At 37.2% G+C, this 17,951-nt stretch overlaps 1 protein-coding gene across 1 annotated transcript in view; it reads right to left on the reverse strand.

Moving 5' to 3' along the window:
• Positions 1-17,951, reverse strand: part of shank3a (SH3 and multiple ankyrin repeat domains 3a) — a 229,784-nt gene that overhangs the window by 110,372 nt on the left and 101,461 nt on the right. The window contains exons 8-11 of the mRNA XM_047351838.1: positions 9,140-9,217; positions 8,764-8,830; positions 6,790-7,019; positions 6,499-6,668 (exon numbers count right to left, since the gene is read on the reverse strand). Coding sequence (XP_047207794.1) covers positions 6,499-6,668; positions 6,790-7,019; positions 8,764-8,830; positions 9,140-9,217 — 545 coding nt within the window. The remainder of the gene's footprint in view (positions 1-6,498; positions 6,669-6,789; positions 7,020-8,763; positions 8,831-9,139; positions 9,218-17,951) is intronic.

The raw sequence follows: 17,951 nt of genomic DNA on the forward strand, positions 1-17,951 counted from the left end.
TGGCAAAACAAACTAAACTAATTTAGTTCAAAAATTGGAAAATAACATATTTTTATGTACATAAATTTAAATTCTCTGCAGGACAGTTTTGTGATGTCTTTTAAAATTAGCTATTATATACAGATAGTCAACCCTTACAACAAACTCTTTTTTAGTTGCTAATATTACATTCAGGCTTACATATTGTGGCTGTTTATGATAAACTCTGAACTCGTCAAACACATACTCTAAAAAACTAAAAGAACACGGAGAGTCTCTGTAAAGAATTAAAGGTTCAAAGGAGGCAAACCTCTAATAAATTAATTAACAGATATATTTGTCTTTTTTATGGTTAATAATGATTGGCCTATTTTTAAGCAACACAGTTAACAAGCTGTGCGTGCTCCTATGACCAGCTCCCCTGGGTGCGCACCAATTGTCTGATGGCAGAGGGTGCGTGCTACTTTGGACACTGCACTGCCCTGCTGCGCAATAGCCTGTGATCCATCATTCTGATTAAAGGCTAAGCAGGATGTAGTCTTTGCCTCACTGGGTTCGTCCAGACCAGAAACATAAAGCATCTGCTTGCAGAACAACTTCAAACTCAGCCTTCTGCATGCGCAAATACACACTCAGAAGCCCCCAGCGCAAATATACAGAAAGGAGAAATAAACTCATTAGGGCAGAGGCTGAGATGACAAACCTGCTGCTGTGAATAGCGACAAAAGTTAACAAACTGTTACAGTCCATAAAAGAAGGAGCAGAATGGAGCAGAAGGAAAAGATCAGCAACTGGATCATTCATAATTATGGAGCACAACAACTAATGCATGTTTCAAGCAACACAGCTTTTGTTCACATTTCCTCTTGTTCCAGGAGCAGGAGCAGCAAGCCAGTAGCACACGCAATTTCCTCGTTTAAATGGGGCAGTCTGCACCTCTTTTGTACCAGTTATCCATTGCACACGCAATCTTTGAAAATTGCATGCAACACGCCCACTTATTGCACGTGCAATTTTTGTCACGGTTGGTATAAAAGGAGAATCACTGAAAGGCTCAGTTGTTCAGAAGCAAGAATGGGGGTAAGGTTCACCACTTTGTGAATAACTGCGTGAGCAAATAGTACAACAGTTTAAGAAAAACATTTCTCAATGCAGAATTGCCAGGAATTTAGGGATTTCATCATCTACAGTCAATAATATCGTCAACAGATTGAGTCAATCTGAAGATATCTCTGCACATAAACAGCATGGCTGAAAACCAGCATTGAATGCCCATGACCTTCAATTCCTCAGGAGGCACTGCATTAAAACTGACATCATTCTGTAACGGATATTACCACATGGGCTCAGGAACACTTCAGAAAAGTATTGTCAGTTAACACTGTTCATCACTACATCTGCTCTACCATGCAAAGCGAAAGCCATATATCAACAACACCCAGAAACGCTGCTAGCTTCTTTGGGCTTGAACTCATCAGAGATAGAATGAGGCAAAGTGGAAAAGTGTGCTGTGGCCTGAAGAGTCCACATTTTAAATTGTTTTTGAAAATCATGGACTTTGTGTTCTTCGGGCCAAAGAGGACTATCCATATTGTTATTAAAGCAAAGTTTAAAGCCAGTATCTGTGATGGTATGGGGGTGTGCTGGTGCCCATGGCATGGGTAACTTGCACATCTGTGAAGGCACCATTAATGCTGAAAGGTACATACAAGTTTTGGAGCAACATATACTGCAATCCAAGCCACGTCTTTTCTATGGACATTCCTGCTTATTTCAGCAAGACAATGTCAAGCCACATTCTGCACGTGTTACAACAGAGTGGCTGCATAGTAAAAGAGTGCGGGTACTAGACTGGCCTGCCTGCAGTCCACATCCGTCTCCCATTAAAAATATGTGGCGCATTATGAAGCGCAAAACATAACAACGGAGACATCAGACCACTGAGTAACTGAAGTTGTACATGAAGCAAGAATGGGAAAGATTTCCACCTACAAAGCTTCGGCAATTAGTGTCCTCAGTTCCCAAATGCTTAATGAGTGTTGTTAAATGAAAAGGTGATAAAACACAGTGCCTCAGTCCCAGGCTTCTTGGAACATGTTGCAAGCATCAAATTCAAAATGAGTGAATATTTGCAAAAAAACAATACAGTTTATCAGTTTCAACATTAAATATATTGTATCTGTAGTGCTTTTAATTGCATATAGGTTCAACAGGATTTGCAAATCATTGTATTCTGTTTTAACTAACGTTTTACACAACGTATTAACTTCATTGATATTGGAGTTGTGCTACTATTATTATGAGGACTCATGCTGCCTTCTGAAACAGCGGCAACCTGGGTGAAGCACCACATGGCCCGGAAACAGCTACTGGGAGACAGAATTGCAATTTGCCAACTGCGCACAGGTTGAGGAGCTTAAACATAAAAGACATAATAAAAGAGTAGGTTGAGTAGTAACTAATTTACCATTGTCCTGTGTAATCTTTTGTGATTAAACTGTTGACAGTTAAAGCTGAGGCAGTTAAACTTAACAGGTTCTTTGGTCCTTTAATTCAATTTCTCTCTTCTTTATTGTTTAGTTGTGTTAGGATTGCACAAATAACCCTCATGCCACCAGTCTGTAATGTGACTAATGCAAAGACTGCCAGAAGCAAGGAGTGTTTAAAAGAAGAGGTGAGAAAACACCTAGATTTCACCTAGAAAAATCCATGTTTTGGATTAAACAAAACTTTCCTTGTATTGCTGTAAAGAAGATATAATATGCCTCCATTTCACAATTTGACAAGATTTGTTTTGACAAGCTACTAGCAAAAGAAGCAATGGAAAAAGAGTTTGTGAAATACATTTTAAGATATGTACAACAGTCCCAAACTAATTCACCTGATTCATCAAATGAAAGCTATACAACGGAGGCCTAAAGTGTGCAGCTCAATGTATAGCCATTGTAAATACAATAAATCAGTATTTTTAGGAAATTAATTACTATGCCTAAGTGGCCAATTAAAATATAATGGCATCAGCAAAAACATTGTACATTACCACTTCAACACCAGGCAACATTTCAAATTTTATTGTCTACTTCACAAGATAGACTAATTAGTATAGCCAAACGTCTAGACTTTAATGTGCTTTTATTAACATTTGTTGTTTATCTGGTTTAATGAACTCTACAGTAGGTGGCTTTATTCATATTCTCTTTATTGTTTCAAATTACCCCTTTTTGTAATTTTTTATTAAAATAAGCTGAAGTTTTGGAACCCTAAAAGCCCTTTACACAAACAGGGAAGAGAAAGCGTTAGTGAGTTCCACAGGATCTCACAGGAGTCTGCTGTTGACCAGCCAAGCTAATTTCACACTCTCCTGGTACCTATAATGCCTCTAGAATTACCACTGGCATAAACAGGAGGTCAGACAGTGACAAAAGCAGAAGGAGGGTAAATATCACAAAACAAATACAAGGACACCAGAACTCTCACTTGGATGCAGGTTATGGCTATTGAGACCAGCTGGTCATTTAGGACTCCATATAGATTCTCCTTTCTTTATTATATACTGCCAAGGTTGGACCAAGGTCTCAGCTTCATGTTCGCAGGAGACCATTTAGCCCTGGACTCAGCAGATATGGTAACCATGCTAAGCTTCATTTTCTGTTCACTTATTCACTCATTTTCTTTTGACTCCCTACAATCAACCTTGGATTGAACAAAAACATTAAAGTGGATATCTGCTTCTAAATGTCCTGTGCAGGGCTGTTATTGCAGAAAACAATTAAAATTCATTTGAAACCATGCAGTTTAAAGTATAGACAAGTAACCCAACATTTAGGATTTTACGTAAAAGGTTGTTGAGTACTCTAGGACAGCAAAATGTGAATTACAAACAATGCACGATGTTATCAAAAAAGCACATACAGGAAAGTTTGTGTTTTTATTTTACATGGCTAATTTAAACTGATCTCAGCTCTCCTTAATGTCATTAAACAGTGCTCTTTAACTGAGTGAACAAAGAGAGTGATATAACAAACTTTTAGGAAAAACTTTAACTACTTTATGCATAAAAGAGCTGCACAAATAAAGAGCTTTATGAGTGTGGTGAGCCTGTGTGAGGGTCTTTGTTTAGGGTGTTAAGTAAACGTTTTTTGATAATATTTATGGCCTTGCTTTAAACATAACAATATCAATGGAAGGCTAAAGCCCTCATCTAAAAAACGTATCGTTAATTTAATGTTATTAAAAATAAATCCCGACCTCAATACATTAAAAGTGGTAACAATTAGGGTCATAGTTATATTGGAAATAATTTGGATTGAAATTTCAGGCTGATTTTTTTTTCTGCAAACTAAAGCAGGGACTTGTTGTAATGTCATTAGCTTAATTGGAAATTGAGTCATAATAATGCAATTTATTTGAGGAAACATAACAGGAGGAACTTAACCTAGCAAAGCTCAAGTTGCAGTTGTTATGCAATTACATAATACATTCATTAGGGCATGAAATAATGATCTATATATTTTTTAAGACTTGATTACATGAAACATTTTATGTCTGAACAAGAACTTCTTCATGTTGTTAGTTCAAATTTAGTTCCAAGTGCTTAGCTGGTGAACTATGAACATGACAGTTTTAATCATTGCAAACTGATCCTAGGGTGAATTGGCACCCTAGGATCAGTGCCCCTGTAGAACTGGACCTGGCGCCTGGTATGGCCTCTGTACTGAAGACATAATACCAAATCAATTTCTCATGACAATATGTGCTGGCAAAGAAACTGTAACTGATTGGTCCCTTGGACAAATTATATTTTTTAGCTTTACAACTTTATACTTTAACAATGAATTAAAAATTAAGGTGTTGAACTTTTAGCTTCAGCTGTACTGAGATATGATCACAGTTTTGATATGTCAAATCAGAGGTCTGCAAGCTACAGCTCCAGAGCCACTAGTGGCTTTTTTTTGTTTCATGCTTTTGTTTTGTGCCCCCATGAAAAAACACTGACCCCACACTGCCCCCTGATATATGTAGTCTAGAACCACTCTATGTAAATCTTTAACAAATTAAATAATGGTAAAATGCACGTACATGTAAGACAGAAAGTCTTTAAAGGATCTATCAGAGCAGGGGGCTAGCTTCATCGAAACTGCCGTCAGACAACAGTCCTTTCAACTTATATACTAGTTAGCTGCTGCATATAGGCAATCTCTCATGACCTAAGACAATATTTTACACGTTACTGAACTAATTATCAATTTATAATTTTTTCTTTGGCAAGGCACGTTTAATTATATAGCACATTTCAGCAACAAGACAATTCAAAGTGCTTTACATGATGAAAATAGCACTTTGCAGTGACAAAAAACATTAAAAAGTACATTGCAGTGGCATGATGAAGTAAAGTAAAAAGAAAGTAAACAAAAGTAAAGTTGTACTACAGACTAAAATTTATAAATTTTTATATTTTAGGGCTGAACAAGTCGGAAATATTAATGTTTTAACCCATTCATTGATGCACTTTTGCTTTTTGGTCCATATTTTTCTTCAACAGATAAAATTCCATCTAAAGATCCAAACATACTGGCAGACTAACGTTTGTCCCAATGGAGAAGCCCCTTTCAACATGCACAGCCCTGTGAAAGCAGTGTTGTGTGAATATGTCTATTTATACATAGTAATACTTTAAAATGGGATTCCGGTTATATTAGTTTTTTATATCGTTTCGGCAAAACAAACAATTCACCTCAGCTTAGCTTGCTAAACAAACAGGACCATGGTATACACATGCCATGCATATGCCTGTGATCATACCCAAATACCCTGAAGCATGGACCATACAAAAGTTCTACAAAATTGAATCAGCAAATCTATTAATTACTTGTGTTAAGTCTATTACTATAAAGCCAATACCAATTCATAAACATCTTTAGGGTTCAAGCTTTGTGTTGTTGACTTTTACAGAAGAATTGTAATGGAAAATAGAATTCTGTATGCAAATGTCTGATGATTAAATCAAGATTGCATACTGGCTGTGTTGTGTTGTTACTTTGAATGAGTACTCAATTCAAGCTGTGTGCAACACGTAATCTTTAATCAGGAACCTCTCATCGCATGTCTCATCTACAATACCTCTAACTCCCATCATGCCTTGCATCTAATATGGGATATCTAGTAATCCTTACACAATACAGTAATACCACAGGCATTTTTCTTGTCATGGTTATTCCCAATAGCTGACTGGAGCAGATGGAATAATGTGCAATCCTACCAGTGACTAACAAGTGACTCAGACACATCACATGGGACACTTGGCTTTTTGTAACATGGTTTAAAAATCAAAGTAAGAACATAATGAAAAGGGCAGTCACAAATTATCTATGAGCGTGAATACGTGAAAAAACAGGCTAGGGTGAGATGAATTACAGATGAGATGAAAAAGTTAGTTAGTAAATGCTAAAGTTAAAAGTAAATGCTGTTGAGTATAACTGGAAATAACAAGTGAACTGGGCAGAGGTGATTGTTACACACCTGAGTCTTCCACGAGGACCATGTCCATGAGGGTAGCCATGGCTATGGGAACGTCTGGGGACTGGCTTGTCCTCTTCATGCATGTGATGTAAAGATGGTGAGCGGGAATGGGAGGATCTGGAGCTGCCAGTACTCTGGAGACTGCTGTCAGGGATATCTCCATGACGACCCTGACATAAAGCAGAAGGAGAAAAGATTACTACATGATGGAGTAAATAACGACAAATAACACAAACAGACTACTTTAAAGACATTACTGTTGCTTTAAAAAAACCTTTTCAACATCCTTACTTCTCCGAGGCTGCTGTGCTGCTGCCCAAAAGCTGGGAGACTGCGCAGTGAGGGGACAGGGGAGTGACCAGGGCGGCCCCGGGATTCTCGAGGGCGCTGAGGGTGGATGTGATCATGGTCACCATTCAGGTTATTGTCACTCGCAGAGCGTAGCAAGGAACGTGGTGAGGGCAGGGTGCCAGTCACAACACGTCGACGGTGGGTGTAGGAAGGGGTCTCCCTGAAAGGCACTAAAAAGGAAAAGAGGCAAACCGTGGGCTAAACAGAAATACATTATTATCACATTCTGCAGATATAAATAAATGCTTTGATGGCAAAAACAACTTTACACCTTAAAGTTAAATAATATTTATTTGAAGTTTCTTAAATCAATTTACAAACATCTGGAAATGAGAGGGCAAATATACAGTAAAAGTATTCATACCCTTACAGTTTTCCACATTTAGTCTTTTTATAATCACAAACTTCTATGTATTTTATTAGCATTTTACGTGATGGATCAATACAAAATAGTACATAACTATGAAGCTAAAAATTATATAGGCTTTTCAAACATACAACAAATGAAAAACAGAAACATGGGATGAGCCTTCATCCCCTGAGTCAGTAACTTTAAGAACCACCTTTCGCAGCAATTTCATTTTGGGAATGTTTCTGTGAGCGTTCAGCTATGGATATGTGTATTGTTCTGCCACATATGACGTTTTGCATGTAGGCCAAAAAGTTTGTTTTTGTTCTGAATTGAGCAGAGTACCTTCTTACACATTTGATGTGTCCACTGGATGGCTTCACTCAAACTGGACTTCATATGAATGCAACAAAAGCTTTGTAATTCTACTAATACAAGTCAGATGTATGGAGTAAACACCAAATAATTGTCCCATCAACAGATTTCCCCACCTGAGCTGTGGAGCTGTTACCATGGGCCTCCTAGCTGCTTCTCTGATTAATGCTGTCATTGGCTTGTCACTTTTGGTTGTAAGCCAAGCCTGTCTTGGTAGATCTGAAGTTGCCCAATACTCCTTCTATTTTAGGATGAAAGATTGAACAGTGCTCTGTTTAGCCTGACATAATACCTTTAAACCTTTTAACCTTTAAACCTGCTTTAAATTTCTCAACAACTTTCTCCCTGAGCTGTCTGGTATGCTCCTTGGTCTAGATGATAATGTTTGTTCTCTGTTGCTCTCTAACAAACCTCTGAGGCCTAGATTTTACTCAGATTAAATTACACACAGAGCTCTATATATTAATTAGGTTTTTATTTTTTCTAAAAAACATGTATTGTTTAGCTTCTACTTTACAATTCTATGCTACCTTGTGTTGGTCTATCACTTTTAATCATCCCAAAAAATGCATTAAGGGTTATGGTTGTAATGTGGCAAACTGAAAAAGTTCAGGGCACAATATTAGTTCTGCAAGGGACTGTAAATTATGCATATGTTTCTAACTAAGAAGTACAATAAATGATAAATTCAAGTTGATTAATGAAAGATACGATATTATAATAAAACTACAGGTAATAGGAAATTGGGACTTTTTATATGCATAAGTATTCAATTTTTATAATTCAGTGAGAAAAATAAATAAAATAATATCAATTCAAGCTTCTTCAACAATTTTCCGGACTTGCTGAGAAAGGTGGGGATGTTGACAGTAACATCTAACCTTTATATGTGATTACAATTTTACTTTGGTTGTTACCTAGGCTTGTTGCGTACGAAGGAAAAACTAATTAGAAATATTTGTTTTGGAGTGGGGCATTACAAGCTGTCCACACCAGATGGCACAATTCTCCTGTATGTTATTTCACAGAGAAACTGCTTAACCCATCAGGGATCCAATATCATCTTTCTTCCCTTTTTATATTCTCTAAACTACATTTAAACTCTTATCAGTTCCATACATTCATTGACATTCAGAGTTCAGTCCAAGATTTATTCAAGTCAAGTAAAATTAGTTCTGCTCTCAACTTACCAACATCTGATGCTTTGTGGACCTTAATGATTTCTGCCAGGTCAAAGTTTCCTGCTATAATAGCCACCTAATGGAAGAAAACAACATTGCAAATAAAGAGAATATTTAAGTGACAGAAAACAAATCTAAGCACATACTCTTTTTTTGTTCCATTGTTTTTTAGCAGGTGTAGCAGTTTGTTGTATTAAGCGTATGTTAAATTTGTATGTCTGATAATGTTTCATACATATAAAAAAGTATATGTACATATTCTGTCTTTTATTAAAATAAAAGGTAAGCAACTCAATACATTAAGACAAATCTGCCTTTTTGAAAAATTAAATCCATGTATTTTCATACAGTTAAACATGCAGCTATTAGTACATACCCCACATACCTGAAAAGCAGTCTGGCTGTTGTAGTTCTTTATCTCTTTATTTGCTCCTCGGAAAAGCAGAACACGTGCACAGCTATCCTAAACAACAGAGATTTATGTGTTTGAATATCACAGCTGGAGCAGTAAAGATATATACATCAGATAACACATACACGACACAGTATTCACTGCATGTTAACCAGAGCAACTCCTAATGGCTGTATCCGTTATATGTCAAAAATGTCTACAGTGTCACGATTTAAAGATGTTTTTTTCTTGGGTGTATCTTTTGACTTCTCTTTATTATTCTTGTTATTCTTAGGACATGCCTATGATCATTATTGTTTATGATTATAATTACAGTTATAAAAATGTTCGAAACACAAAACCTGCACAGTGTAAATGGCTTTAAAAAGTTGCATATCACAAGAGCATTGTCATTTGCAGACATATACCGTGACAGTATTGTGAGTATTACTGTCTTTGAGCAGCATTACTATCAACCTCTTGAATCTCCACCAAAAGGAAACTGGCTTAGACCACTGTTTAAAAATGACTCTGACAAAAGTGGTGGAGTAAAGAAGATGGTATCTTTATAAACGTATATAGCTGTAAGAGCTTGCAAAATAGATGGAAGTAAAACAACAGACTCTGAAGTGGCATGGCAAATTATAGGCTATAATACTTTGCTTGTGTCATTGTCAACAAGTTACTACATATTGATTAGAAATGCCAGGAGTAGAGGAACATTTCTTACTTCTGCAGCTGTGAACACACGTTTATTATGCTTCTGATTCAAATGTAGTTAACAAGGAAGCTAGATTTTCGATTTTGAACGATCTAATCAAGGAATGTAAAGCCCCATTCAACACAGTTAGTTAGCCACTGAGTGATGTCCAATTAAACTCGAGTACATCGGCTTTTTATCCATGGTGCACGTTTTCTCTCTGCAGAAAACTAGAATCAGAGTCTTAAACTGTTATACTGCACCTAATTGTTGACCGATGCTTTATAGTACAATCCAAAACAGTTTAGCATGAAAGTATGCATGTATAAAATGACTGTAATCAACATATGAAAGAATTTGCACAAGGCCATCTATAAACAGATTATCCACTGAGGGCAATTCCTAAAGGCTGTTTTTGTGTAAATGAGCATTGCCTCCTGACAAAGGAGCCTAATTGTAGACAGAAAGGGTTGGGTATTCATATGCCTGCTGACTGAGGGTCGATATGTAATTTAACACGAAGAGCAGTGTTAGGACTAGGCTTTCACAACAATCAGCAGTCTGGTGACTCCTGTCAACGCTGAGTTACGCTTAAGAGCGTGCATGTACAAATTGACTGAACATTTGGTTCACTTAGTAACATCCATGTGGTTTAAATTATCAAGCGAGGCATGTCAAACTAACACAAGGTTCACTGGAGCACCCTCTTCACAGAAAATGCATGGACTTTGTGTTTTTGAGAGTGAGTGTACCCTGAGCTGATCTGTTCAAAGACCAGAGTGCCAACATACACAGAAAGTAATGTAAAAATAAGTATTCATAAATTAAGTTTAATAAATTATACATAAATACTCAACTTTCAATTCAAATAACTTATGAAGTTTAGACCTTTTAAGCATTAACTGAAGAGGTAATTGCACATTTGTACAAAAGTATCCGTACCGCAAAATCTTTACACTTTTTGTCACAATACAGCCACAAACTTCCATGAGCCTGATCTTCAAAGATCCCAAATAAGGGGCGTAAAATTGCTTGTACAAAAAATAAATCTTACCACCAATTCCATGTGGTGAGAAACACTCTTTCTCACCACATGGAACAGGCCACCTTAAAATTGTGCTTTTTCACCTGCTAAAAAGTAATTTTAGCATCCAGTTTGCAAATGAAGGATTGGATCTGCCTTAAAATGTCTTTATATCTTTCATATTAATTATATTATCAACATCAAACCACAATGGGTTCTTTGCATGATGTGCAATTACAGTTAGGCTGTGCGCGCTTGATCAGTTATGTGCGCACCTCTGCATGAACAGGTTTGTGTGTGTTTGAGCAGCAGATGATCTCACTGACAGCGATGGTGTGCTGGAATGATTCAGATGCAAGAACAAAAGTGTTGCAAAGAGTTTTATCTCAGGAGAGATATCATGGCTTTTGTTTGTTTGGCTTTAAATCAAACCTTAGATAATCCTACAAAGAATCGTCTATTCTCATCTAATTTTATTAATTTTGTTTTTGACAACCTAAACCTGTTGACACTTGTACAGACGATTCTCTCTCTCCACATTTGTCATTCTATCTATGTCTCCTTCCGGCCAAAGTGACAGCAGACATTTTTGTGTGCCTTTTAGTACCTGCATTTCAAACATGCTAAATAAAAAAGCATCCGCAATCCTTTTCTGGTTTATTAATTAATCACAGTGAGGTAATAAGAGATGACACTTGCATATCCCCCTCCCATCAATTTGAGCATTTGGGTCATTATCATATGTTTTGCATAATAATGAAGACAGACATGCTAAGAAGTTTGGGACCGCTTTTCCGCTGATTTTACACACCGATCCGATTTGCACCTCGTTTGTAGATCAGCTTTGTGGACGTAAACAGGTTGGCGTGTGGTTTTGTACACACAAACCTTTTGAAGATCAGGGCTCATGTGTTTTACTGGGAACAAAGTAGTGCATAATTGTAAAGTGAAAAATGTAAAAGTGAATAGAAAAGAATATATAGTTTTCAACATTTTTTTACAAATTAAAATCCTAAAAGCATGGCATGTATTTGGCTCATAATTCAATATACAAAACAATAACAGCTATACTGTATGCCTCTACCAGCTTGGCACATCTGGAAGATTAGTTTTTTTTATTTTTTTATCAAATAGCTGAATGTCAGCGTAGATAGAATCTGTAAACTTTAAATTTCTTCTTGTCCCATATTCTCAATTGAATTTAGTTTTAAACTTTGATGACCATTCTATCTTATGTAAGTGCATTAATCTAAACCATTGCATTGTAGCTCTGGCTGCATGTTTAGGGTCAGTGTCCTGTTGGAAAGTGAATATCTGCCCCAGTCTCAGTTCTGTTTCTTCTTCTTTACCAGGTCTTTTTCCAGAATTGTCGCTATTGAAGAGAATAATCCCCATAAGGGACGAAATGATTGGTTTGAATGATAATTGCAGTAAAATGACCATGAAATCCATATGTGATAAACAAAGATAAAAAACTCAAGTTTTTGAGCGCACTGTCTCGGACTTTCAGGTAAACAGGGATATTTTAACCAACAAAGAGCACCAAGTATTGAATGTACCTATAATTTGAACTTCAAACCTGCATGAGGAAAGCTTTTTAAAGATTCTTTGAATTCACTGCATGAAGAAGGAAAAAAATACGTTGCTTGTAAAAAAAATTGGGTACTTTTTGTTTGGTCTGTACATGGATTTGTCTGTGATGGCATTCAAAAAAATGGCAGCTGTCAAATCTGTTCATATATAATAATAATATTTAAAAACATTTGCTGCTGTCTTCACTCTTGGATTACCTTTTGCACAGAGATGTCCAAGTTCAAACCTTAAGAGCTACTCTCCTGAAACTTTTAGATGCATCCCTTCTATAAAACACCTGAATGAAATTGTTGATTTTCCTTATTGACAAGTCTTTCTGTGCTGCAGAGGCCTGGTAATGAACCATTTCATTGACACAGGCTTGTTGGAAAATAAATGCCTTATAAAAGTTGAAGGATGGAAGCTCTGGAGTACTGGAGTAGGGCAAACTTGATTTAGCCTGTAATAACACTTTTTAAACTCTTTTTAACGAAACTAATAATATTGCTAATCATGATCAATTTCCTTACAATAACCACAATGCTAAATTTCCATCTAGTGGCATGCCTATCCTTACAGTAAGATGCTGCCACCATAATGTGGCGATGGTGTGTTCAGGTTATAGTATTAAGTTTCTGCCACACATTGCGTTTGGTATGTAGGCCAAAAAACACAATTTTGGTCTCATCTGACCAGATCACTTCTTCCACATGTTTGTTGTTTCCCTTGCATGGCTTATTGTAAACTGAAAACAAGATAGCACTTGGAATTCTTTGAACAGTGACTTTCTGGTGCACCGTTTCCTACCACACTTTTCCTTCCACTTAACTTTCTATGAATATGCTTTGATACAGCACTCTGTGAACAACCAGCTCCTTTAGCAATGCCTTTTTTGGCTCATGCTCCTTGTGGAGGGTGTCAGTGATTGCAATCTGGACATCTGTCAAGTCAGCAGTCTTCTCCATGATTGTGTTGGAGGTAATGTGGCCATTACATAACATTTGTACATTACAAATGCTTTTTTTAAAAGTTGCTGTTACAAAATATTCTAACTTTCTAATACACATGATTTGGAGTTGTCATTATCTGTAAGCCATAATCATCAAAATTACAAAAAAATAAAAGCTTGAAATGTTTCACTCTATGTGTAATGAATCTATATATACTATACTTCATTAAAAAAAATTATAATAACAGCAACATTTACAAATATACAATATTCACATGTTTGAAGAGGTGGACAGTTGTATACATTTATTTTAACCCAACCCTTCGCTTGCATTATTCCTATCACTTCCTATTCATTAGGAAAACATACATTAATTTTATACAAAGTTTGTAATTCAAAACAACAGAAAAAAAAGTGAAAAAGAAAAAAAAAAAAACTGACCAAATAAAATGTAATAACATGTATTCCATGATAGTAATAACATGTTTCATGTTTGCACATTGCTGAAGCTTCACATCCAGTTCCAAAGCTTCACCCCCCAGACAGAGATAGAGAAACATTTACTTGTTGTTATAATCATCTGTGTTTGACATTGACATATACCTCTTAACTCATAAACTCTTTTCCTTCTCCTGAATATGTTCTGGCAGCAGGTTGTTTTTGGCTTTATACATAATTAGAGCTATTTGTAGGTTACCTGTGTGTGTAAGTTTTAATCATTTTGATTGTATAAATAGTGGGTTAGTATGATCCAGGTACCGAGCCTTGTTAATTACTTTCAATGCTCTAAAGTATGATTAATGTCTGCAGTGTTGTTTTGTAGTTGTTTCTCCTAACCCCTACACAGTAAAATAAATAAGGTTAAACTAAGGAACAGTACAGAATGCAGAGTGTTTTTTTTAACTAACTCATGTTTAGCTTTGTGCAATATAGACATAGTTTTATATGTTACTATATGGGTTTCACTTTCAAAAATGAGTGACAAAAATATTTACCTTTTTCAAGATATAAGGTTTTGAGAAGACAATTTACTAATTAGGTGACTTCTAAGGGCAATTGTTTTCACTGGTTTTGAGTCAAGGGGCAAGATTCTAAGTTGTTAAATATTTGTAAAACTAGGTATAAGTTTCCTTCAGTTTTACAGTTAACCTACTTTTGTTGGTTCATTGCATAAAATACATAGGTTTGGGGTTTTAATGTAACAAAATGTTTAAAGGGAATGAATGCTTTTACAATGTAATATATGCATAACTTAGGAATATGGTAAATGGCCTGCACTTGCATAGCGCTTTATCAAGTCCCCAGATACCCCAAAGGGCCTTACACTACAGTCAGTCATTCACCCATTCATACACACATCATTCACACTGACAGTGGTGAGCTACGATGTAGCCACAGCTAACCTGGGGCAGACTGACAGAAGTGAGGCTGCCATACAATTGGCACCACCGGGCCTTGCTCAAGGACACTAAGATGAGAAGAGGTGACCGGACCCTGAGGAAGATTGTGGAGAAGGGCCGATTCCAGACCTTGGGGGACCTGCGGAAGCAGTTGACTGAGTCTGGAGTAGAAACATCCAGAGCCACCGTGCACAGGCGTGTGCAGGAAATGGGCTACAGGTGCCGCATTCCCCAGGTCAAGACACTTTTGAACCAGAAACAGCGGCAGAAGCGCCTGACCTGGGCTACAGAGAAGCAGCACTGGACTGTTGCTCAGTGGTCCAAAGTACTTTTTTCGGATTAAAGCAAATTCTGCATGTCATTCGGAAATCAAGGTGCCAGAGTCTGGAGGAAGACTGGGGAGAAGGAAATGCCAAAATGCCAGAAGTCCAGTGTCAAGTACCCACAGTCAGTGATGGTCTGGGGTGCCGTGTCAGCTGCTGGTGTTGGTCCACTGTGTTTTATCAAGGGCAGGGTCAATGCAGCTAGCTATCAGGAGATTTTGGAGCACTTCATGCTTCCATCTGCTGAAAAGCTTTATGGAGATGAAGATTTCATTTTTCAGCATGACCTGGCACCTGCTCACAGTGCCAAAACCACTGGTAAATGGTTTACTGACCATGGTATCACTGTGCTCAATTGGCCTGCCAACTCTCCTGACCTGAACCCCATAGAGAATCTGTGGGATATTGTGAAGAGAACGTTGAGAGACTCAAGACCCAACACTCTGGATGAGCTAAAGGCCGCTATCGAAGCATCCTGGGCCTCCATAAGACCTCAGCAGTGCCACAGGCTGATTGCCTCCATGCCATGCCGCATTGAAGCAGTCATTTCTGCCAAAGGATTCCCGACCAAGTATTGAGTGCATAACTGTACATGATCATTTGAAGGTTGACGTTTTTTGTATTAAAAACACTTTTCTTTTATTGGTCGGAAGAAATTTGCTAATTTTGTGAGATAGGAATTTTGGGTTTTCATGAGCTGTATCCGTATTAAGACAATAAAAGACCTGACATATTTCAGTTAGTGTGCAATGAATCTAAAATATATGAATGTTAAATTTTCATTATGACATTATGGAAAATAATGAACTTTATCACAATATGCAAATTTTTTGAGAAGGACCTGTATATTTGATCTGTCTAAATTAACAAACAGATGTTGAAAATCAGGCCTTATGAGAACCAAAAACAACATTTTAACCATATTTAGACACCAATCGATGTATCTGAGTGTACTATGTTTCACCTTTTGTTTTCCAGTCACATTTATATAATATATAGACAAAAGGCAACATACGGTGTCCCTCAGTGCCATGTTTACACATTTGAGGATTTATTGAATCTTAAACAATAAAGCAATACTCACTGAACATAAGTTCTGTTTAACAATGAACTTACAACCAGCACTTACAAAGAGCTTATGAACACAGTTGCCTCCTCTAAAAGGTTTGTAATGGGATTGTGTATGACTTCATTGCAGACCTATGTGTCTTGTGTCCCTTTACTCTTTTTTTTTTACCCGTCATTGTACGCTAATCTGCTATTCCCCACAGTTGTGTCTGTCTTCTCAATTACTCTTTTCAAGCATGTCTCAAGGATCTCTCTGCCAAGGAAAAGACCCCTGCCATGTCCTCATTCACTTGCACATCTGCCAGGCCCACTGAGTTAATGCTAATAGCCACAAAGATCCAAGGAGAGGGACATGCACTAGCCTATTCTAATGATGATTATTGAAAGTTATATTGTCATTCATCCAACCTCTCACACTTTTATTTATCTCTCCCTCTTGCTGACAGTCTCTCTTCTCTCCAATATGGATATATTGATTCTGCCACTGGACAACCACTTTTCCAATCGATCCTGCAAGCCCTTTTCTTTCTGTCATTGTAGATAATCATCCAAGACAAGCCTGCTTCAGGCCTACTGGAACCCCGCTATGATGCACGCTTTCTGAGATCAGTCAGCTTACAACAGCTACTGTGCCAGTCTACACTGGTACAGGAACTGTGGTAAGCTGACTGAAATGTCATTCTCATCAACGAGGACTGACAAGAGCTACGACAAGGTTCATTAACACACAGGATGCGAAGGAAGTAGTACAATGAGGTGAAAATTCAAACTAGTCATTCATTCTTCCTGATATTTGTACAGGCAAACTGCAACCACAGACAGAGCTGTTGACTCTAATTTTCTCTTAAACTCATCCTTTAAAACAAATGTTCACGCTAAAATGTTATATTCCTCAGATTCACATATGAAATGAAGGCGGATGAAGACATATTCACAGTATGTCCTGGCAACATGAGCAAAACAAGATCAAGCTCTGCCTCTCCACTGAGATGGTAAACATGCAACTACTTGAGTCACGTGGATGTTTTACAAACAGTTAGTATTAATTATTGATGATCTGCTTATCAAACACACACAAGCTGCCCACTGCTCCTGAGACTGAGGTGTTCCAGTTGAGGTGAAGCAGTTCATTCATCACAACTGAAATTAGCTGTGCAGCACATACTTCTAAAGAAAAAATAAATCACAACACACACATACATCTCCTACACACACACACACACACATTGACTAACATTTCTCATTTTTTCACTCATAAGCTCTCTCTTTTTCACGTGAGCGAGAGCTCATTTAATGTTCATGAAGTGAGCAGCACATTTTCCCAGTCAAGCAGCAGAAAGACATCTTTTAGAGTGCCAAGTTACATCCTTCACATTGAGCAGGCTTAAACCACACAGTAAGTAGTCATAATCTTTATAGAAACCTTTATGGTTTTCACAAGAGCACACTTGGTTTTTCAGACCTCTCCAAACCTCAAACCCCTACAGTGTTACTGTTACGGTAGTTCAGTCAATAGTGAGCATGTTCATTCATATTTCAGAATCTGCACTCACTCTTTTTGATGCTATAATGGCTTCACAAGAACTGCATAAAAAAACTCACCGTTGATTAGTGTAATTTAGGGTTTCTGAGCAAGGCACTGATGTTCTACCTTTGTTGCAGCACATCACCCTTTTTGACCCAACAGCAAAATATAACATTTTAAAACTTATATATATTAAATGACCTAAGATTTCAATACAAATTGTTTTTGCACAATGTAATTACATG

This window comes from Girardinichthys multiradiatus, chromosome 2, assembly GCF_021462225.1.
Source record: "Girardinichthys multiradiatus isolate DD_20200921_A chromosome 2, DD_fGirMul_XY1, whole genome shotgun sequence".
NCBI lineage: Eukaryota > Metazoa > Chordata > Actinopteri > Cyprinodontiformes > Goodeidae > Girardinichthys > Girardinichthys multiradiatus.